This window comes from Dromaius novaehollandiae, chromosome 1, assembly GCF_036370855.1.
Source record: "Dromaius novaehollandiae isolate bDroNov1 chromosome 1, bDroNov1.hap1, whole genome shotgun sequence".
Classification (NCBI taxonomy): Eukaryota; Metazoa; Chordata; class Aves; order Casuariiformes; family Dromaiidae; genus Dromaius; species Dromaius novaehollandiae.
In genome coordinates, this window is record NC_088098.1 from 145,555,928 (window position 1) to 145,579,934 (window position 24,007).

Below are 24,007 nucleotides of genomic sequence, written 5' to 3' on the forward strand. Positions count from 1 at the left end.
GCCTGTCAGCTTTGGAGAATGATGCTAGGATCTAGGTGCCGTGGTCAGGATCAGAGCAAGGCTACCAGGAACCCTGTGCCTGAATATCTGCTTTTCCAATCACACTTACATTTTAACTTGCCCCCGCTTGCAAAGAACTGAAGAAACTAGAGGAAATAAAACAAAACAAAAAAGTAAGGGCTAAATGTAGAAACAAGGACAATTTCCACCATCCATAGGTGCAATAAACCCAAACCAAACAAGCAGAACCAAAACTTGTCACACAGGTAGGTAGAATCTCAAATATTCTAGGGCTTTTCTTTCTGTCTTTACACCCTGAAAACTATGGTGACAATAAGGCCTAGAAAAATGAGGTACAATTCACTTTCTTCAACAACATGCATCAAGACTGAATGAAGGGACATTGGAAAAGGATCAGATATTAACACAGGATATAACAAATTCAATGAGATTACTAGTGTCCTTTTCCAACCTCAGTGTATCAGCTATAATGAATGGCACTTGACAACGCTAAAACAATTGAAAATAACATTATTTTTACCCACAAAATGAAAAATTATTTCAAGATTTTTCATATTGGATAATACTTTTTCCACAGATGAGTTCAAAAATAACTTTAGAAAGTGGTCTCAAATAGAAGTTATTAAAAAAAAAAAGATCAAAGAGATGAGATGAGAAGAAATGAGCTTGATGGAAATGCCATCTACTGAGCAGATAAAAAACATCAGATGGTTTCGAATTCCTTTATCTTCATTCAGGTGTTTTGCAAATTTGCATGTTGAACTTTTGTTCTGGATTTTGAAAAGTTAATTTTATAGCCTTTAAACTTTCCAGTAGTTCCAATATACAAGAAAAAAGTGTAAAGTAGCTTAAAACTTAATGTTGTTGTAGACCAAAGGAGTCAAGCAGCTGCAAAAAAAAAAAAAAAAAAAAAAAAAAAAAAAAAAAAAAAAAGAAGAAGAAGAAAAGAAAAGAAAGAAAAAAATCTAATTTCCCAATCACTGAATTATGATTCACACTACTCTAAAAAGTGAGTAGGGGTGCTTTGGCTAGGGATTCAAAATGCTCTCACCTCACAGCCAACACCTTCGAAACCATCACTGAAAACTAGAATATAACGTGCCTTGATATAACACCTATACTTTTATCAACAGAAGGACTAACAGATGATGAATCACTTGTACGACAACATATACAAATTCTCACAAAGATGCAAATTCTCACAAAGATCTATACAAAGATGCTCACCTTCATGGACCTTTTACAGGAAAATCAACTACAAACTTTCACATTAAGAAATCAGAGCATTGGCAAGCAAAGAGACACTTGATTGCCCAGACAATTCCCTATGCCTTTTGGGTGTTCAATCAAAAATAACCTCAGGAAGTCAGATTCTTCTCAGCCAAAGGCAGCAATCTCACACTGCCAACATTTCCACTGCTTCCCAAATGCTGCCAGTATGAAGCCAAAACTCATGCTGGATCCAGCACATCATTCCACGTTCAGGCAAAGCAAGTAATAAGCCAACCTGCATTCAACTGGCAAGAATTAAATTCAATAGTTTCCCTCCCTACGCATAATCAACATATCAGACAGCATATGCAAGAAGCTGGTTAAAAGGGTAGTACTAATGTTTCTAAAAATATAGGAGAGATGTTTTTATAATTAATGATTCCTAGCTTACATTTGCTCTTTTTGGCTTATTTGCAAGTACCAGCACTAAGTTAATCCCCCTGTTTTCACAAGAAATATCCACTTGCTTCGACCACCATTCTCTCCTTCCCCCCCCCCAAAAAACTTCCATTGACTTATTAAGAAATTTCCTACCTCCGAAGAGCTAGTTATCATGCATTACTCAAAAAAATCAGTCAAGCAGTATACATAAACAGCAGACAACTAACAATTTTAAAGCCTTGTTCAAAGCAAACAGGTTTCAAAAAGCATGTAGAAACAACAGTAACAAACACTTTTTGCTTTTCAATTTGCTTCAGAGTAAACTAAACTTACCAAATAAATCAATAAGAATTTATCCCCTTGTTAAAACATATCTCCCAGAATAGTTTACCAGTAACAAAGTTAGCAGACAGAAGGATGATGAATCTCACAAAGTCTGAACTCACACAATGTGTTAGGCAAGACGTCAGTGACAAGTGTACAAAATGAATCCTTAAATCCAGCCAAGATTTCTGAAAAAAGTACCTCGAAGGAATAACAGTTCTTTCCTTCCTGGCTTCGTTTGTTGAGAGAAAGGTTAAACTTATCTATAAGATATTCAATATCTGTTACGACCTACACAGAATGAAAAGGCAACCAAGAAATTCAAGGAACTGTAACACAAATATATATTCTAGACCTGTGAGATTTTATTTCTTCAAATTTTAAAATAGACTGACAAAAATGGAACCGGCCACAGTAGTAAGGAAACTTTCAAGTGAGACAGAAAATAACCTACTTTCTCTATCTTATTAAAAAGAAAAACAGCATCTATGTATATAACCGAATGACAAGCTACATGCAAATCTCAGACTAAAATTCTGTACTTATATTTTTACAATATGGCTTCTTGTCTACCAAAAAAAAAAAGAAAAAAAAAAAGGCAGAGGCAGTAGGTAGAAATTTCCAAGTCTCCAAAATGTGGTTTATGTAACTGTTAAATTTAGATTAGGAAGCAAATTATCTTGAAAGGTCTCCAGGAAATCTAGTACAGTAAAACCATTTAAATAGGTCAAATTTCATAGTCAACTGCCAGGGAAATTACAAAATATGAACAGCATTAATACAACCCTTCAAGTAACTAGAGGAAGAGAAATCACTCATGTTTGGGTTTTTTATTTATTTTTTTAATATCCTATCCAATCTCACAAAAAGGCTATAAACACTGAAAAATGTCCACTCAAAACTTGGTTTAGCCACATTTGCTGCATTAAAAAGGTTTGAAAGGTTAAACAATTCGGAGAAAAAAAAAACACTTCAGGAAAAAGTAACTTTGTTTCTTTATTTCACTTCAAACTGCAGTTTGGAAAACTAGCAGCATACCCCTACTAAGTTTACAAACCCTGCACTAGAGCATCCACCCACTGCACACCCATTCCTCTCCTCGCCCCCAAAATAAAACCTTCAGGAATTATTCCATAAAGACTGTACTGGGCCTAACACAAAATAAAACTTTTATTGCTGAAGTACTGTTTTCATAGGGAATTTTGGTTAACAAAATAAAATCTAATTCAACAAAAAAAGATTATGCCCCTTTTTAGAGGCAGCAGTACCAGTGACAGCCAGTTCCTTTACTACTAGGTAAAATAAGTAATTCTACTAAACAACGAACTGGATATTGCAGAGATCTGGCCAATACCACAGGTCTGTATTAAATGCAATACAGCAACTAGAAATAGTCTCAAGCCCTATTGTCCTTTCATAGCCAGCCAGCAATTGCCAGAAGGATACTGTGAATTTAAAAAACAGAGGAAAAAAAGTGCAAAATACTGTCTTCCAGCTTGACCTATCACCTGAAATGGTTAAATTCTGAATTTAAATCAGCTAATAGATCATAAAACTAAGCTGAAGAAACCCCAAATACAGTTCCCATCTGCATCAATTTATAGATTATGGGCCAAAAGGGAACCCTGAAATCATTTAGTGTGCCTTTCTAGAGGATGATTCATCATTCAGTCTAGTGCAAAGCACTTAACGCCCGTCATTTTGCTTCGTAAGTATTAAAAGAGGGTAAGTGATGTTACTTTACATTTAGAACATGCTTTGAAGTTAAAATAAAATGCAAGATGTCCCAAGTATAACTGCCTTTCCTACCTTGAAAACAAAGGGCAGCCTTTCATTTCTGGTACCACGTACACGCATTTAGCTGTTGCAAGGGCAGGAAGGAGAGATTTGCATCAGAGAACTTCAATTAAATCACCTCATGCCAAACAGATTTTTGAAAATCAAAAATCACTCTTAGAAGAATGAGTTACTAGCAACACATATAGTTTCAAGATTACCTTACGAGAAACTGTCCAAGAAATTAGAAAGAATTAAATCATACTCTCTTGGTTCATTTTCTTGATGCAAGGAAATGAAAGGAGAACAGTCTTATTTTACTCTAAGGAAAACTGCACATGCCGGCCTGTACACAAACCAGTCAGGTGGGCCAGCCTGATGCCAAAATATTCCTGCCCACAAAACACTACAGCCATAGTATCAACATCCTGAAGATGATATTAATCCGAACAGAATTAAAAAAAAAAAACAAAGAAAACAAACAAACAAAAAAAAGACAAATGTTAACTCGAATACACAAACACATACATGGTTGTACTCCTTTCTATTTTGGTCTTCAATATCACTTGCAGTACTGAACAGAATAGTGTTTTAACACCAACTGCTTAATAACAGAATTATTGTTTTTCTGAAACATCAACAGGGATTTGGACAAAAAAAATCATTTTTGCAAAAATATCATAAAGACTTTGAGCCTGTTTTTAAATTAAAAAAAAAAAGTATTCTTTCCCTGAAACTGCAATCACCACTATGCTGCCTTTGTATCCCCACGCTCGCCAATCTGAGAGGTGCCTGCCCTGCCCAGGTCCAGGGCACCAGCCACCCCTCCAGACGCCTTACCTACCTTCCAATACTGCTCTCAGGCACGCAAAACGTTAAAATTAGGGCACAGCATCTGCTGGGTCCAGGATGACAGAGTGGAAAGTGAAACGTCGCTCTCGGCATGACAGCTTACTCGACGTCGTTGCCTGTGCATTGCTGCAGGACCGTGGGACCGCACCAGTGCTCCCTCTCTGCCTGCAGCAGCCCGCTGCATGCCGCAACCGCGGAGGTCCAGCACAGCGCCTTACTGCAGGCTCAAGCAGCCATCGCGGGGGAAGTGATAAAGCCCCAAATGCAGTAAAATGGGTAACAAGTTTTCAGTAGAAAAGTCACAACTCTGACAGGACTGCTGCTACAGTTGCATTAAACATACAGGAAGCCTGTGGATTACTCTGATTTCAACAAGCGTACACCAAATTTACCCAGCGGAGGCCAGGCTTTCTGCTAGGCAGGTAGGCAGGAAATGCATGCAAGAGAAGATAGCTGGAGGGAAGCAGTTACAGCTCTCACTTTCTAAGGCCAGTATTGCACAAACTACCTCTTGTCAGGCTGTTCGAAACTCTACCGCAGTTAATTGATCCCTGAAGGAAAACCACCACGAGGTACAGGCTAGCTGGAATACAGCCCTCTTTAACTACACATATGCAAGGAGCTGCAGCATTAAATGTAACAGAAAGCCCGCTATCCCAGCTATACATGCCCTGGGAATTCATTCACACTGAAGAACTCTCAGCAGAGGAGATGCAGTTACTTATCATTTATTATCTGTTGTATAGAGTTCCCTCAGAAGAAAGCTTCTGCCTGATGCTAACACTAAGGCATCTAATCAGCAAGGGGCAGAAAGGAAGAAAAAAAAAGATTAAAAGCCCCCTCGTACTTACTTAACAAAGATAAAGCTAAGGACAACAACATTTCTGAAGAAAGACTGATGCGGGATATACTAACATACAGGAACAATGTCAGGTCATTTCACCTGATGCTAAGTGGGGCAAATAAGGACTCAGCCGCCCAGGAGCCCCCAAAGGGATTTACCACCCATAGGTGACCACGTGCTCTGTGTCTGCAACGAGAGAACAGCTACAGGCTCACCGAGCGCAACCAAGAAACGGCAGGAGCAGGCACATATTTAACTGGTATGAGTGAGCAGCAGGCACATATTTAACTGGTATGAGTGAGCAGAGACACTCCAAGAGCATTGAGGGTGGTTTTCTATTTTAGAACTTGTATGAGCCACATCATCTTAGCTCTAAGTGTTCTGCAGTCTTTATCCTATCTGCCCTTACAATAAGCTCATATCAAGCAAGTACTAAAATGCCTGACATTTCAGAAGCGTGGCACAGAGCAGCCATACATCACGCAGGAAGTCTCTGACAAAGCAGGCAGTTGTAGCCAGGTCTCCTAAGTGCTTATCCAGTGACCTCACCACTAAACTCTCTTCCTGCTGATATATACATAAAGTTGAACAGAAGAAAAATCCCTGTGATGCATTAAGTCACCGAATATTGTCATGCTGTTGTACACTGATGAAACTGCACAGTTTCAAGAAAAATAAACCCACAACGTCAGAAGTATTACATATCTCTATGTAATCAAAAATTATGTAATAACCAATACTATACTAGTTCAAGTGCACTTTGCTCTGTCTGCCTCAACTCCTGGCAGCTGCCCATTGGTGGTAGCTATCTCTGCTCTTCAGCGGAACTAGTGCATGCTTTCCATGACAAAACAAAGGTAAGGATAGTAGAGAACACTATCAAAGTAACTAGACCAATATGCACTATTGGGGATTAAGGGGGGGGGGGGGAAATCTATCAACAACACAGGCAACAATTTTCAGACTCTGCAAGACACTCACTTAAAATAATCGGTTAATTCTTTGGTATTTGGTAAAAAACACACTGAAGTAGGTTTTGCCAGTTTTTGTTTTTCTAAATTTCAAATGATAAAAGAATTAACTATAGTAACTTGCATTAAATATTTCATCTAACTCTTTCAATTCCAGCTATAACACTTTGAAGAGGCAAAGCTTCAGCAAAACGCTTAGAATCATTAACAAAATCTAAAGGACTGCAAAAGGCAGAAAACATCAGCTTATATCTTTATATTCTATTCAAAGGATGAGAGAAACCAAGACCACAAAAATATTTTCCTACTAAGGAAACATTAACCTGATAATTTCTTTCCTTATCGGACAGGAAATGGTTTTCATTTACAAGTTGGAAAAAAACAAAACAAGCTAAAGGAACTGAAGGGATCATTGTATAAGAAAAATTAAATGAATGCACTTTCACAATCAGACTCAAAACTAGTGTTTGGCATTTTCCATATCACTGGTTGAATACAGAAATACTACTATATTTTCTAGCATTCCACATCATGACACAGATATCTATCCGCAGCTTCACTATTATTTGTTAGTTCTCACACGTCAAAACAACAAAAAGCGAGCAAAAAATTAAACTGGAAAATTGCTAAAGCATTTCTTTTTGGTTTTAAAAACTTTTTTTTAAAAAAATAAAAAAAGATGACAAAGTTTATCTTATTAACTAATGCATTTAAATTTATTGTAATGGCGAGACAACTAACTTCATGTTATGTGGTACAGTCTCAAGGTGTTTTGACAGATGCTCAAAACATAAAAGACAAAGACACTGAGGTCAGACAGATTTAAAACAGATTTATAAAAATGTAAATAGCAGCATTCTAAGCTTCTTTAAATCACCCAAATTCAAGTGGAAGACAACATATTGAAAGAGACACCATGATCAATTGATTTTTATCCATTTTTAGGTAGACATAAAAAAGAAAAAAAGTATTTTTTGTGTCATAATACAAGGTGCAGCAACCACAAAATAAATAGCAAATTTGCCTACTGGGACTAACACTGCCCTGCAACAAGGACCAAGGGATGATCATACCTGCTGCTCAAGGTTTCAAAAATGCTAAACCTCGAGAGAGAGCAGCAAGCAGATGGATCCAAAGTACCGCATAAGGTTCAACTTGTCATTCAATGGCCACATTTAGGCCATATTTTTGAATGAAGGGACACACTGATCAGAAATGACCATTAACTCTTCTCTATTTCTGTTCCCTCCACTTCTTCCCTATTGACTAAATTAATGAGATTAAAGTGATCAAGACTAGACCACCATCCTTCTATCACACTTAGAGGAAATTGTGTCCTACTCAACCTTTGCTAAAGCTGAGCAAGCAGATGGAGAATTTTTTTTTTTTTTTTTTGGCATGGGAAAGGTGCCGCCTGCCTCATAGGGTGGATCACAAACAGTACTGGTATTTGGATAGGTGGAGTTAGAAAGTAAAACTAAAACAAACAAAAAACCCACTATCCTTTCCATGCTGTGAGCATAAAGAACTATTGCCTCTGACCTTCCAAAGCTGCAGGGTTGTGAGATACTGAATCTGACTCCAAAGCAGGTCCCTTCATCCACTGTCCACTCCTGTACTGGGATGAATGGAAATGCCCAAGCCATGGATGTAGGGAGGTGTTTCAACACATCTTTTTCCATAGGTAAGAGCCCACAACATGCTGCAGCTGCTGCACCTGAATTCTATGTCAACAAGAGCAGTAATAAGATCTCTGCTGAGAAACTGGGAGAAAAAATGAGAGGTTACAACTAAAAATGCATTGGTAAAATTGAAGAAGAAAACCAAAAATGAAAAGCAAAACAAAACAAAACCAGAATTTGTATCTAGCCTAGCAGATCCACATTTAGAGCAGAGTTACACTTCAGACTCCACATCACAATGCAAAACCTGCACAGTCAATACGTTTCATTTATGCAATTTCAGTTGGTTGAGGTGGCTTTTTAAAGCCTGTAAGGAACTCTGCTTCTCTGCAGGCTCTTGCTCTGAGCAGCCGCAGGGAAGAGCGCAGCCTGCAGCGAAACAGCTTATTTAAAAAAGAAAAAAAGCACAAGTGAATCATCACTCAGGCCTTTGCAGGGTAAAGTCTTCCAAGATGCCTCTTCCATCATCTGTCTCCCTGCTGCCCCCAGCTAGGCAAAGTTGTCTGGTTATGTGTGTCAAAGTTACAGTCCACAAGCAGCTCAGGCATGGGCAGTTCCCTTCCGTCATGCCCTGATAGGAAGGCTGAACGCAGCTGCTTGCGCCAACACTAATAATGGCTCCGGGTTAATACATGCACAGCCACACCACAGCATGAGGGACACTTTTTAAAAGGTCTCAAGTAGATGAAAGTAAACACATTAACTGAATGCCTGTAAAAATGGGGTCCTTAAGCATTCCCAAACCAGATGTAGCAGAGGCTGTTTTATGGGGAGAACGCAACAGATCACTGCACGTTGATACAAAAGATATTCTTCTAGCAAGGCCCAGAGCAGTGATGAAAAGCAGTGATAAAAGCTTGTCTACTTGCATTTTCTATGCCCACTGAGCCACAAGGAAAAAGCTTTATGGATGAGCAACATCAGTAGATCGTTCACTTTTGCTTAGAGCAAGAGAGTGTCTTCTCCCCCCTCTGGTACTACTGGAGGAAAAGGTATTGTAGAAATAATAGAATATGAACCTATACAGCTGTAGTTATATCAGGAGCATTTCATATCTTTAGAATGAGAGGTTAAACAGACTGAGATTATCCAGCTGGGAAGAGAGGATGCAGAATGCAAGAGATCTACTATAAGTCGTACAGAGAGGTGAACATGGTGAAGAGACCACTCATTGTGTCTCATCGCCCAAAAACCTAGAGACACACAAAGTTATGAAACAAAGGAAAGTCATTAAAAGAAAAAATTAATTTGCACAAAATTAGAGAAACTCACTGCTACGGGATGCTGCAGGGGTTCAAAAGCACATAGACTGAAGAAAACTAAGCAAATGGAGGATCAGTCAATCTTCCACGCAGGAATCCCAAGGTCAAAAATTTATGGGAAACAGAGTGTACACTGGCTTTGTAATGCTTGCTTTCCCTAGGTGTCCACTGTTGATCATTATCAGAGACAATAATTGCTCTAATTCACTAAGCAAGCTCATAGGAAACCAGACTTACTCATCAGAAGTCACCTCTGTCCACTGGATTCTCATTTCTTTATTTTTAGTTCAAATACAAAACCAGTTGTGCTTAAATATAACATGCCAGTTCCCAACCTGAACTAACTCTGCAGACTAGAGATCAAACAGCTGGTCTACACAGCCACAGTAGATAGTAAAATGAGTATGCTTATCCCTCATTTCTTGTCATTTTTTTTTTTTAAATCAGCTGCAAAGAAGCGGAGACACACCTATCAATGTCTGTTCCCACCTCCTATAGTCATATCAGCATCTAACATGAATATCTACTTTTATGCCTACACGCACAGTTGCAAACAAGGGTTTTAAGTCTTTTTCAGGTGTTTCAGTCAAGCTTCCACAAGGCATAAGAGAACACTACAAAGAATGTGCTGCAAAGAATTAAGAATAGCTGGATCAACTTTAAGCTAAGCAGACTTAAAAAAAAAAAAAAAAAACGAAACAAATAGGCTGTGAGAATTTCTCAAGGTTCAATCTTTCAAAGTTTCCAAATTCAGAAAATATAACAGCTTGGTAGTTAGCGCTTTTACAAAGCCTTAATTATAGCATTCCTGAATTTGACCAATATGACATTTTTTTAATTGGCACATTAGTAAGCAAATACTAAATACAGAAAAACATTCAAAAGTTTATGCCCGTTACTTATTCCTCCTTATTTTACTCCAAGGTTATTACTCTGCAGAGATTTAACTTAGTGGAGCTTTCAGTAATTACATTTGCGATTCTATATCTGAAGTGTAAGAATCCTCAATACTTTCATTTCCTCATGGAATGGGATTTCCATTTTACTAGATGTGGATAGCATGGTGTTCTCCTGTGATTTCTTACACATTTATTATCTGAAACCTTTCTACAATACACATCTTAAAGTTATTTTGTCTCTCACCTTATCCACAGAGAAATAACCCAAACCTACTGCCACTACTATGCTGCTGAATGTCTGAATTCAGTAATTAGTAAGCTAAACTCTTAAAAGCCTACTTAAACTACTTGGAAAATAGGACCTCAAAAAATTTGACTAATAAAATTCATGTCTCTAATTAGACTGACCACTGTTGTGTTTGGGCTTTACAAACAAATGTTTAAACTCAGTTACATTTTTCTAACTGCAATGACAAAACACATTATATTTTAGTCTTGCTAACAGCACAGAATCAGTTAAGAGGAGAGAGACTGAGGCTATCCATTTTTGTGTATCAAAATAATTGCTAAGTTTTATCCCCATGAAGACGAAGGGAAGGTACAAGAGTAGTCAAGGCTAAAGCTTCATTTGTGGAAAGTCGTGGGATGATATACAATAGCAACTGAACTCAGATGGTCAGAGCCCAGCTGCAATCTGTAGAACTGATCTCTAAAAATCAGACATTAAAAACCAGGAACAACACTTTTTTTTTCTAATGGTCAAAGCAGAAGCAAACTTTGAACTAAAAATCCTGAAAATGAGTTGACTACATCCCTTCTCTTTGCCACTCCTTATAATCTTTGGTAGTCAGCCAAATGGCTCAGCTTAGCTTCACTTTCCACATCAGTCCAAAAGTAGAATAGGTAGTATAACCTGCATCAGGAGAGGGGTTTATAATCACATTAGAGACATGAAACAGAGACCAGCCACCTCGGTTCACTGGACAGCTTGAACAAGGCTCCATAATGAGGTACAGGTGTTGGCACTAATTAGGAATACCCAGCTCACTGCTGACTTCAGCCCCTCAAAGCAATGACTGCACTTTAATCCTTTAAGCCACATAAAAGAAAGGCAGAGAGCAGGCAAGCAAAAAAAAAAAAAAAAAAAAAAATCTGAAAATGCCTGGCAGAAGATAGAAATATTTTTGCTTACTTAAGGGGGAAAAAATTTTTGAAGCATCAGAAAATTGCAGGAAGTTTGCTGCAAAGTATCTGAACACATGAAAGAATCTAAACCTTGTGCACAATTGAAGTTCTTGATTTTAGTAAGCGTATCACAGTTTACAATATTTATTCATCGCATCAAAATCTATATCCACAAATAAAAGCACTGAATAAGAAGTAGTAGAAGCAGCACATGTAAATGCTGTGATAAATAAAATTAGTTCCTCTAAGCCTACAACATCCAAGCATTACAGAATAGATCAAGACAAACTGTAAATGAAATTACTATAACCACTTCTGCTGGAATCTCATTGTTAACAGCTTCTTTTAAGACTTCCTCTCCTTTAAAATACACAAAGCTTTCATTTAAAAAGGTGATACCTGAATGTTGAGGGTATACAGGTTCAATCTACACATTGTAAACACCAACACACACTTTTTTTTTTTTTTTTTTTAATATCAGTTCCTCCTTCACTTACATGCCAGGTCATGAGGTAGATGTTTTCGCTTCAGCTGATGACATCAAGCTCCTAAAAAAATGAAAGGAGTGCTATTTAGGTAGTAGGAATGACATCAGGCATTTCACATTTGAGCTGCAATTTATTTTTTGGCAAGTAAGTGAAGGGTATATTTTTATTACAATTTTCCAAAGAAAATTATAAATCTATAATATAAATTAAAACCTTAGACTCTGTAATTCACATTTAATATATAGAAAAATGAAATGTGTCAATTGTACATACCCATTACAATATGAATACACAAACTACTACAATTTAAATTCATATGAATAATCTTAAAAGCAACTTTGCTGTACTCTTAATGTTAACATGAGTAGGAACCAACTTTAGCAATATCGACAGAACAAAATTTGTATGGGAACATTCTCTACCCTGTTTTGGGAATACGAAACCAAACTTCTAGATAACTGCAAGTTTATACAGCTGATTTAAGGAGTTGACATGTTCAAACCCACTGAAACTTGCTTTCTTCTACAGTATCTTTTAGGAACTGAGTATGCTTATAAATCCATACAAAGGCAAACCAAAAATAAGTATAGAAAGAAAGCTCCATGTAGCTCCTGCCTTAATTCCTCAAAACATTCCTTTAGACTTCTCCCTGACAATCCTGGATAGCTCAGCTTCCTTGGCAGGGATTTTGCTTACTTGCTCTTTTTAATCTAGCAGCTACCCTTGAACAATATGAAGTGGGGGAATAGAAGGAATTTTTTCCTCCACTAACTGCCCACATGCCCCTCTTGCAGTGTTATGCACATGTATGTTTTGTGTCCTATTGTAATGGACATGACAAAAACATTAAAGTTGTTACACCCAGGAGATTTGTAACAATGCTTCTTGGAGATGTCAGCAGTTATATCAAGGTCTGCCCTGGCAGTCACTCCAAGTCATGCCTTAGAGTACAAAAATAAAATAAAGTAAAAAAGTAACAAAACCAGCAGCATTGCAAGCTCAGAAGCAAAGTATTAGAGAGCAGAAATTCAAGTAAAAAACAGGAACTACGTATACTGCTAAAAGAATAAAAAGCGGGAGTGGGAAAAATGGCAATGTCTTTCTAACTGAAATAAGACAGCTTCTGGCCAAAGTGTCAGCGCCATGCTGTAACCTTTTTGTTTCCCCACCCTCCTGCAGTACAGAAAAAGCATACCACCACCCATCTACTAAGGAGTGGCAGAGATCTTATTACTTAAGAACTATTGTTGCTCAACTTGGTCCATGGCATCAGAGGAAAACACTGCCTTATAATCTGTAGAAAATATGTAGCATACATTATAGCTCCTGTATTTCAACCTGACACAATTTTCAAGTTTTAGCTATGTTCCTTTTCTTTGATTTAGGGGTTGGTTTTTTTTTTTTTAAATCATCTCAGTTCCCTTTTACCAGCTCTCTGGCAGTCTCTGGCTATATCTGTGTTAAGCAATTAATTGTGAGCAATGCGAGAAGATCCGTACATCAAAGCAGAAACAGTGCCAAGGTCGCTGAATCATGATACGTGGGTCGGATTTTTACTTCAGATAAACAGATACAATCAGCCCCCACCACACACATGGTTTGAAGCTATCCAAAAAGGCCTATCACCAGGAGATAAAGTGCATTTGGCAAAAACTTCGAGTGGAGCCTCCAGTTTCCATCAAAAGGAATCCGGCTTGCATGCAGCAAAAACACTGCAAACTGAGCCAACACACAGTAAGTGGGGGTGACTGGAGGGACTCACTTCAAAAGCACACTACTGCTCTGCAGCAAAACCCTAATATCAGTGTGGCCTCTACCCTCCAGCTAACAAATACTGAAAGCCTCACCCACAAAATACACTGCGGGAGGGAGGGAGGGCGGGCACTGGGAGACAAAACAAAAATTAATAAATGTCCAGATCAATTTTTCAAATGTGACTTTGAATAAGTAATTCTTATGCAATGTTTCATTATAGTATAATTCTTCAATGTCCCCATTAAACCTCTTTAATGTAAGTTTTCCACAGAAATGCAAGCAAAGGCCTGGCAACAGCAACTCAAACGGCATCATTAAAATGCAACACAGCTTACAGCTTCTAAGTGTGAACAAAACCACAGCTTTTGCCTCACAGCTGAACCACAAAACTAATATATTTTTGAACTCTTCATTAAAAACACATTTGTTCACTCAGTTAAATGCCAGGATGAACTCTGAAATACCAAAAGGTTCAACTACAAATCTTTTTCTCTTTCCCTAATCGTTACGTAGCATGGGAGATACCACCACTTCCCTCCTCTCTTAGGTAAGCACTCCTAACACACTGATTCAAAACCAGTAAACTAAATCATCTTTGATTAACGAGTAGGGGGCTCTTCTCCATTACGTAAAAACCAGAACGCTCCCCAGGACAGAAGGGTGCCAACCCACCCACCTCCCCATCAGTAGCAAATTCAGAGGAGGGAAATTGCTGGGGAGAAAGAATACGCAGGAGAGAAATATCATCCCCTCCGCACACACTGTACCAGTCGGCTCTGGATTTCTACTCCCTCGGCACATCTGAAAAAGCAACCGGGCAGCGACAGAAACAGCAACACGGAGGAACAGAAAAGAGAGCACAGAAAAAAAATTTACAGAAACTAAAGAAAAGGTAGACACAGACGGGAAAACTTAGAAATGCACAACAGCTTTTCATAAATACTGCCTTGAAACTAAGCATCAACAGGGGAAAGTGTCAGTAAGATTTATTTCTTAAAATACAATTTTTAACAACAGAAAGCTGTTTGGAACAAAGACCTACTTCTGGAGTTATCACTACTGTTATATTGTAACTCCTTCTGTAATTTACCATAATACTTACCAATGGCCTCCAAAACAAAAATTGCACTCTTTGAAAACCACATCTTGTGCTTCCTTCCTTAACCATACCAGGCACTGCAGTGCCATTTTCAAAAAAGATGACTGTGACAGAAGAAAGCTCTCCCAGGCTGTTGGGCAAGGACACCAACACAGGACCAGTCTGTGCCATTCCCAAAATGCCTGTTCAGACTGCACTTCACAGGGACTCCAGAGCCTCTCCAGGCAGCCCACTTCCGTCCCGTGCTATCCTTACTGCCAGAAAGCTTTTCCCAGTGCTTAATGTGAACATCTCTCTTGACACTGCTGAAGCCCTTCACTAGTTCGCTGATCTGCACTGGGCTCTGAAGACATCATTCCTTTCCTCTTTACAGAGTTAACAGCATGTTTGAACACTACTCTTAACACTTTTGCTAGTAGGTCTCAGCCTTTTCTTCAGGCTAAATATATTCTCTCTTTCAGCCTCTCCTCATAGGCCATGTTTTCTACATGTCTGCTTCTTCTAGTTGCACCCCGCTTATACTCCCTAACACTGGTCCAAAAAACAACACGGGTTTGGGATGTCCACATGTGGGCAAAATATTCCAACTGAAACCCTTCCTACACAGAAAATATTCTTTTCTTGTTAAAAAAAATTGTTCTTTCCCTGTTACATGAGTTAGAGAATAATAATAATTTTATTTATGCACACTACTATGCTCTTTGCAACAATATGATCCTGTTGACTCATGTTGTACCTGTGACCTATTACCACTCACACAACCTTTTCTGTAGAAGACTTGCTGTTTTGCCAGTCACTCTCACCCTGTAGACGTGCAGCTGAGTGCTCCTACCTCGTGGTGCCAGACTTCCCGTTAGCTCCTACTAAACCACACCCAATTTCTTCCAGACTATTTCTGCAGTTTGTCAAGATAACTATAAATTCAAAGCCTCTTCTCAGAGAGACACACAGCTCCACACAGTTTTATCCAGAAATTTAATAAGCACAGTCATTATTCCTTCATCCAACTTATTAATGGCAATATTAATACTGGACCTAGGGGAGACCACTGTTAAATCCCACTCAATTCATCTGTCTTGTTGAAGACTGATTAGCAACTACCCTCTTGGGTTTCCAAGCAGCTGCTAACATTCCTATAAGCAATTTCATCTTGTCCATGCTTCCTTAGCTTGCTTCTGATAATGTCATTCATCATCTAATCCACAATTCCCACCTCACAAACAACTTTCAAGACTGCGTATCAGAAAGCTGGTCTTGTGATGCTTCATGTCTCATTCAAAATAAATAATCCCACAGATACAGCAACTACTTATAAGGGAAAGATAGTACAAACTCATTTTATTATTTCCAGCTTTTTTTTAGACTGTTTCAGACACCTAACACACATAGCCAGCTTCTCAAGGACTACAAGTTATGTTCTACAGATGTCTTACAAAAGGCAGATCAAGATTTAGTACCACAAAGACAGCACGGGAAATAAAGCCAGTAGACTTCAAGATTATAGATAGATTGTAATATAAAGTAAGGATGTAATGGCACTACTTCCTTTATAGTTCTGGAAAAGTCAGAACAGGAACAAGTAACCAAATATTAAAATAGTATTCACTGCGTGTAATTGGAGAGATACCTCCAGGCAATGTATTTTTCCTATTAACAAGAGGACTCAAAATAGAAAATAAGTCACTAGGCTTTGAGAAAGTCTTCTCAGCTCCTTACTAAGTATTTGTAACAAACAGGGTTGGATTTTTGCTCATTTTGAACTGTGACCTTGCACTTATTCTTCATGAGTAACTAACAGTGATATATACAATGGATATTCATAAGTTTTTTGATTTTTACCCTTTCTTCGCATTGGCTTAACCATGAAATGTATTCAGTATAAATACAACATTTCATCTTAAAAATCTGAAGATATTCCATCTTTCCTTAACGGAGGCCAGAGATGCAAGCAGCATGTAATAAAGCCTGCAATATTCTAGCATCTTCACTTCCTTCCACCATCGCAAATACATTTCATTACACCTTTATGCCATGACAAACCTAATTTTAATGATAACCAGCAACCAAACAATTCCCAGCAACCAATTAGAATTTGCTGGGAAAACTATTTCCCACAATGGCTTACCCCATTTCAGACAAACAATGTAACAGGATGCCTAGAATGAGAGGTTTCATAAGACAAGTAACATCAAGCCATTTTATGAAACACTCTGGAGTCTTGTGCCCCAGGCATCAGATGGTGACCCAACAGAACAGTTATTTGGAGTGTAAGTAGTGCCAGTCACTCTGCAAAATACTCAATTTTTTTTATTCTTTGCTTGAAATTACTTGTTGCACCATGTAATTAATTTATACATGTGAAAAAGTGATTTGGCAGCTGAAAAAAACTGCCTTACTGGGAAAAACCTAAACAGGACCCAAATATACACAAAATTTTAAGTTAACACCCAAACTAAGGTGCACATGAAGCTGTTTACATTCTTTATACACTGGTAAGGTATTAACATTAGCAAAGCAAAGAAATTAATCTCTAAAAGATCAGATGTAATGGAATAAATCCAAGAAAAAAAATTTAGGTTTAGGATTAAGGAAACTTCCCGACACTATTGGTCTGTATACCCAAGGGAAGAAATGGAAGCTGCAGCTCTTAACATTTAAACAAAGACTGGACAAAAGTACTGGTAACTGCACTGCCAAAAGAACATGCTCCAGTTCAGTGTATCTCAAACTGGCCTGAGGGAAAGGCAACAACAAATGGGACCGAGGCATAAAAAGGAGGACTGCACAAAGCCATTTGTTTCTCCCGTTTGCTCTGAAGACTGCACATAAGCATACAAACAAGTTTCCATGAGGGAGCAAGTCCTGTGCATCAGCTACTCCATAGTATACATGTATTACTGATACGTGTTGGTGAAAGCAAAGTAATCTGAAATAGCTTATTCCGCCTTTACCTCTCCTCCCTCCACCATAGACTCACAGATAAACTATTTTGCATATATGGAGGGAAGCTACAGTGTACAAACGGATACTAGGACAGTTACCATACACCAGCTCAAGTACAAGTACCTGTTCATCTACATCAGTATCGAATTTTAAGAAGTTGTATTGCTTCAGCCTGGTATGGGATGCTCCTCTCTGAGAAGTGTGCATTGCCAGAGGCAGGTTACGCAGCAATACAAGAAAGTGCAGCAGAACGGCAGGAAACATGAATGCACACGGCAGGAAACATGAATGCACACGGCAGAAGCCTGCAGGAGAAGAACTAAATCAGGGTAAAAGTGTTGGAAACTCACAGAACACTTCTTGAATTCAAGACTGGAACGGGGTACAGGCAGATGTGACAACTGTATTTTGGTGCTACCTACAACAAAGAGCCAGTGAACCCAGATCTGAGCCACAGACCATTAAAAACAGGCTATTTATGAAGAACTGGAGCCCCTAGAAAACTCATTTCAGTTCTCGAGGACAGCGAATACTACATGCCTTCCTTCTGGCCATAGCCACTTGCTGGCAAGTCAGTCGTTAACAGTCAACCCACCTCATTCAACTTGCACATCCTGTTCTAAATAGACACAGTTTTACATGTATTTCCTAAAGCTAAGTGACAGGAGTACTACTTCATTTTATCTTCCAAAGCAAGGCTCAAGTGAACATTTCAGAAGCACTAATCTAGATGACCTAAAAGCATCTTTGCCCATAGCTAATTTCCATTATTTAATGCAACTGTATTTATGCACATTTATGGACATCTTTAGTGGCGATCTTAAAATAAAAAATAAAATGATTCTGCAACTGTGAGAACTTCTAAAATATGGTAACAGATGTTATGTTTGTGATGGCACAGCCATGCCATTCTCATAAGCTCTGAAGAAAGTCTCATGACACCATAACAAACACAAGAGTCACAAATGCTAAAAGGAGCATCACTGTTTCTTGTTGGGTCCTCCAAACACTGACAATATAAAAGACCAAGGGACAGATCTAGGACTGAGGTAATACCAAACTGTGCACTTCAGTGCCTCCAAGTCAGATCTCTCGCTCTGGAACATCAAAAGATGGTGTGTAGCCCTGTAAACAGATGCCTCTGGGAATTCAGATCCATGCTTGCACCCTTCTTCCCTCTCCTCCCTCCACCTTTCTCACACACACACTCACTCTTCACACATCCAATTCAGGACCACTTAAGGCATCAGCAGTTACTGCCCTTCCACAGGCAGTCCCTTATTTTACAGCTCATTTTCCTAGCTGTCCTCCCACCCACTGAGATTCAGCTCTTCATCTCTACCCTCAACCCCAAACTCCTCCCTTCAAATTCCAGCTACCAAACCCCAACCCCTTTTCCTTTGTTGGATCCTGCTGTTGCTGCATGCATGGAGTACATGAGCATCTGTGGCCATCCCCACCTCTCTGCTGGAAGAATGGTCTGTGCAAGCATTTTCTAATCTATTTCATGCTGCTTAACTTCAACCAGCTATTCACAGGATGGTCACAAATTGCTGGGTAGTGTCAGGCAGGGCTAGTGCCTTCAGTTACCACAGGTTTACAAAACGAGTGGTCATGCTGAGCCCCTGTTCCTCTTGTGGTCAATGCAGATAGGAGAAAAGTAACTGCAGGATATTATCTAGTTAAAAAAAGGGAGGGGGGATTAAGAATAATTTATTTCTAGATTACAATATAAAAGCAACAGTGTCCATAAAAAGCTTGATACCAGTCACAGCTGCATGACAGTGGTCAAGCAAAGATCATGCATCCATTTCTGGATTGTGGGTGCTCACCACTGTATAATGCACTGACTGGTACATACAGACTACAGAAGACAAGATTTCAAGAGAAGACAAAGTACAAGAAAGCTGTCAGCATCAGATGCTTCAGAACTGCTGCATTTTATTTTTATGGTTATTCCAATGAGCTACTTACCTTGATTTGATCAATTTAATGCATTAGATTCCTCCAAAATTTTTTCTCCTTCCTGGTCTCAATGGCATCTCAGTTCACTGAAAAATCACTGTCATGAACGGCTCATTTCATATCAGAAACTTTAGTCAGTACTTAACTGAATAATAAACAGTTCCCAGGGAAAAAAAGAGTAAGAAAAAAGTAACAGACTGTTAACTTCACTTGCTCATCACAGAGATTTAGAGTACTTCCAACACCATCAAACTTGGGACGTCAGTATTTTTGAGACTTCATAAGGAAAGGCTCCCTGTTCTCTCTTGGCTGGAAATCTAATCATCACACTAGCACTCAAATGACTGCCTCCCACTACAAAGAAACCTCATAAATAAATAAATACAGCACCCAAACTTTGCACTTTGACATCAAAAACAAGGGTTGGAGCACAATCAAGAGGACAATTAATGAAGCACTGAACAAGAAAGCACAGTAAATGAGATGATCAACTTCATCCTTTGTGGCTGCAAATTCCACAGCAACAACCAAAAATGAATTCTGCCTTGAAGATGATCTTAAATTGTCAAAGAGGGCTTTTTTACTGCTATGAAAGAGAAACCTGTGTCAACTAATTCATCTTTTTTCAAAGCCATTCCTGCTCACTCAGACAAAACAAATGAGAAGTTCTGAGAAACAAGCAGGGAAATTTTGGCCTCAGTGTAGTCAAAAGGAATTAAAGTCAATGCCAAAACAGAGCCAGGAATTAGCAAAGATATTCATCTGATGAACTTGTTAGCAGAACTCCTAAGAGATGCAAGTGATTTTATTTCTTCTCACAATTTCCTGATTCAGGTGCATTCGGGGGGGAGGATGCAAGATTAAGTTATAATGTAAAAGAACTGCTCTTTTAAGCATCCTCTGCCAGGAAAGCTTACTTTCAAAAGGAAAAATTTAACCTTTAATAAAACTGTCTAACAGGGCAGAGATCTTTAGGATTTCTTGTATTTTATTATTAAACTTAAGATTTCTGCTTCCTGAAGCTGTCACCGTAACAGAGACAATGCTTTTGCTATTGTTTAGAAAGGGTTAAACTAGAAATACTGGGATACTTCAAACCAAGTTCACAGAGAAGCACCTGCACCAGTTCTGAGAATGACAACACGTGACACTGCCCCTCAGAATCCAGAGGTATCTGTGCACTTCAGGCACAAAACAGGAACAACATCATCTATGCAATACCCACCAAATTCCACAAGTGACCCAACGGGGGAAAAAAAAATACCATGCCATGGAAATAGAGAGAGTAAAAATTGATTTTCATGCTTCAGGTAAAAGCAGAAGTGACTTAAGACTCTCAGGGAGCAAACTTACTTTTTTTTTTTTTTTTTTTTTTTTAAAGTGCATAATGACTTTATTTCCATGGAGTTTTCCAGGACTCAACACCAGAGCTGAGCTTTTTCTCTTTTTAGAATTACCATCACACAGTTAAAACACACCATTCTGACTGATTAAACCTTTAGAAGCCTGTGAGAGAGCATGAAGAGGTGCAGGTGCTATATAATATCCTAATGCGGGACAGAAGCACTTAAAAGATACATCTAAACATGGATTATCAGGCTGCTTTAGCCATAGTAAGAGAAAAATCAAGCTCAATTTCTACAATCCTTTTTGCAAGGGCTGACACCAAGGCTACTTCTTCCAAATGAAATGTATACGACCAGTCTGATCATCGTAATGTAGTTACACCAGTGCAACTCTTTCAAACAGTTAGAAAAGCAGGTTTCTTTGACAGAATGAACTTAACATAGACTCTCCAAAATGATTTCAAGGAAGAAAGAACACAGTATTTTAGCAAAAATATTACTGTAGGGCTAGAAAATTTGGTAAAAGCTTTGAGAACAAGTGCCCCTGAAGTTACTCTGGAGAGTTTTGGAAGTTACTCAACTAAGCCAATGCTTTGCCAAGCTCTTGTTTTTCCAGCAGTTCCTCTCAATTCATGAAAGTAAGTTTTTTTCCCACTGTTGAATTATTTTCTGCACAAAGTGAAACACATACCAACACATAAGAGTGAATCCAAACACACAGATTCAGCTAACTTAACCAAACAGAACTTGCATAGGCACATGTGTAACAGTGCATAAGACATTTCTGAGAAATACAAACAGAATATACATTACATTAATACAAACGTTCACTGAAAAAAAAGTTTTATATCATATATGCTTTAAATTCCTATGAATATTAAAAAACACAACTTGATTTTTCAGTGGATGATGCTTTTATATACACACACACAGATGGACCAGTCAAAAAATATCACCTCGTGCAAAACACGCATAGGGGAAAACACCTTTATCAGACCTAGCAAACCTACGCAAACATAGTTCAAAAAAACTCCAAAAGGTTTGCCAAAATATTTTCAGATGGACTGCAAACAACCCGGAGATCCATACCATCTGGAATTTGGTACGGAAGGAAAAATTTAATTTCACCCATCTGATTTACATGGTCCCAAGAAGACTGTTAAGACACTCACCAGAAATGATGTTTTCTACCATAACAAGGAAGAAGTTTGAGAAGTCAAGGCAAAGACAAGAGAGGGTATGTACATTTAATGAGAGAATCCCAGCCATGTCTTTAATGTTTTTGAAGAGGTGAGTAGGTGGTATAAATCAAATTCAAGTTGCATACACTTTGAGGCTTTTTTTCTTTTCCTTTTTAATTTACTTTTGACTTTTTTTTTTTAAACTCTAATCCCATTCATAGCTCTACATTTCCAACAGTCCACTTGAATTCAGGCATGCGGAAGCAAACATGCAGAAAACATCTATTTCAATAATACTAAAAAGAGTGAAATGGCATCTGCAAAAGCTATTAGATTCTACCAGTCTAAATTCATGCATATCTCTTTCCCTGTTTGCTGTTACATAGAGAGGCTTCTGAAAATGTAGAACAACTAAGCAGAAGACACTGAACAAAGGATCTCAGACAGAATTTAAGCCAGATTAATCCAAGTAATGGGAGTGAAGGCGTTCTGACTGATACTGAGCTGTCAGGAATGCAAACTTTCTAATAACTTTGAATTCAAATGTTCCACCTTTACAGTTTCCTGACATTTCTACATGAAGAAGAATGAAGACACCATACACACGTCAGCTTTAGGAAAGTATTATATATATTCAGTTTTAAGCAACAGAATACAGACAGAATACACTAAGGATCAGCTATATAAACCATGTTTTAATCTCTTACTCTTCTGTTGACTTAGCCCAGAGTCCTTCTATTGGCAACAGTTGTTCCACAGTTCATCTGAGCAGTTATTTCATCTCTGTATAGCTGTCTGATTACAACAAATCAGATCTCCATCAAAACTATGGAAGCATCCATAGGTGTAATCTGCTGGTCACTAGCAAATCTCAATCTCTACTGTAAGTAAACTCTCTTTGTACTCTAGCTATATAAAAAAACCTGTATTTTGATCAAAAATACCATGCTCACTGTCAACTTCAACATACTTAAACACCTGTACAATACCTGAATAAAGGAAAACTTTCAGAGGTGTCCAAAAACGTCACTGGGAAACTATAGTATGAGACCTTAAAACAAACAAAAAAACCCCTCAGAAATAACGCCCAGACTTGAGTCTGATGTACACCAGTTGCAAAAAACAGTTTGTTATTTATATCAGAAATTTGGAATTATTTCACCATTAAAAAAAAAAGCCCTATTTGCCTGAAAAAATGAAGATGCACTAACCAAAGAAAGCACAGAAAATTAGTTTCTGCAATGCGGACAAAATATTTTGCAAAAATAATTTCCGTAGAAGAATCAATGACATTAAGCAGGAATGAATATTTCTTCACAGGAATGCCAGTAGCCATTATAATATTGCTGCTCATAAATAAGCACCATGTATTAACATAAACCTTTTAGTTCCTCCCTCACTCTTAGCACATTCTGTTGTGGGACTGCAAGTTCAAATTTGTCAGGCAAAATGCTTCACTTGCTTCTTAAGATCGCTCATTTCATGCTACGCTGGAAATGATTATGTTGTTAACATAAGAAAGACTGCAACTTCATTATCAAGTTTAAGTATCTGACTTTCAGTTGCTTAAATGACAGTCAATTTGATTTTTTTCTAGTGAACACAACTGCTCTCAAACTAAACTGGATGTTGAAGAGCTGCTAGGACCTCCCCCAAAGAGGGTTAACACTGGCCATCAGTGTTGCTATGTTTTGATAGTATTCGTTCAGTTGTTATACCAAATTCAGTGGCCCGTATTCTGGAGAAAAGCAGAAAATTATT

At 38.2% G+C, this 24,007-nt stretch overlaps 1 protein-coding gene across 12 annotated transcripts in view; it reads right to left on the minus strand.

Annotated features, from left to right (window-relative positions):
* The window catches only part of JADE3 (jade family PHD finger 3), a 68,552-nt gene that overhangs the window by 38,024 nt on the left and 6,521 nt on the right, over positions 1-24,007 (minus strand). For 4 of the 12 annotated variants that reach the window (XM_064501507.1, XM_064501482.1, XM_026108985.2 and 1 more), the window contains exon 2: positions 11,967-12,017. The exons of 6 other annotated variants lie outside the window; for them this stretch is intronic. Coding sequence is in view for 1 of the 6 variants with exons in the window: in XM_064501476.1 (XP_064357546.1) it covers positions 7,984-8,041 (58 nt within the window). In the remaining 5 variants the exon portion in view is untranslated. Of the gene's footprint in view, positions 1-7,983; positions 8,166-11,966; positions 12,018-17,877; positions 18,060-24,007 lie in introns of those variants that run through there. 2 more of the 12 variants (XM_064501498.1, XM_064501476.1) reach the window with 2 other exon arrangements.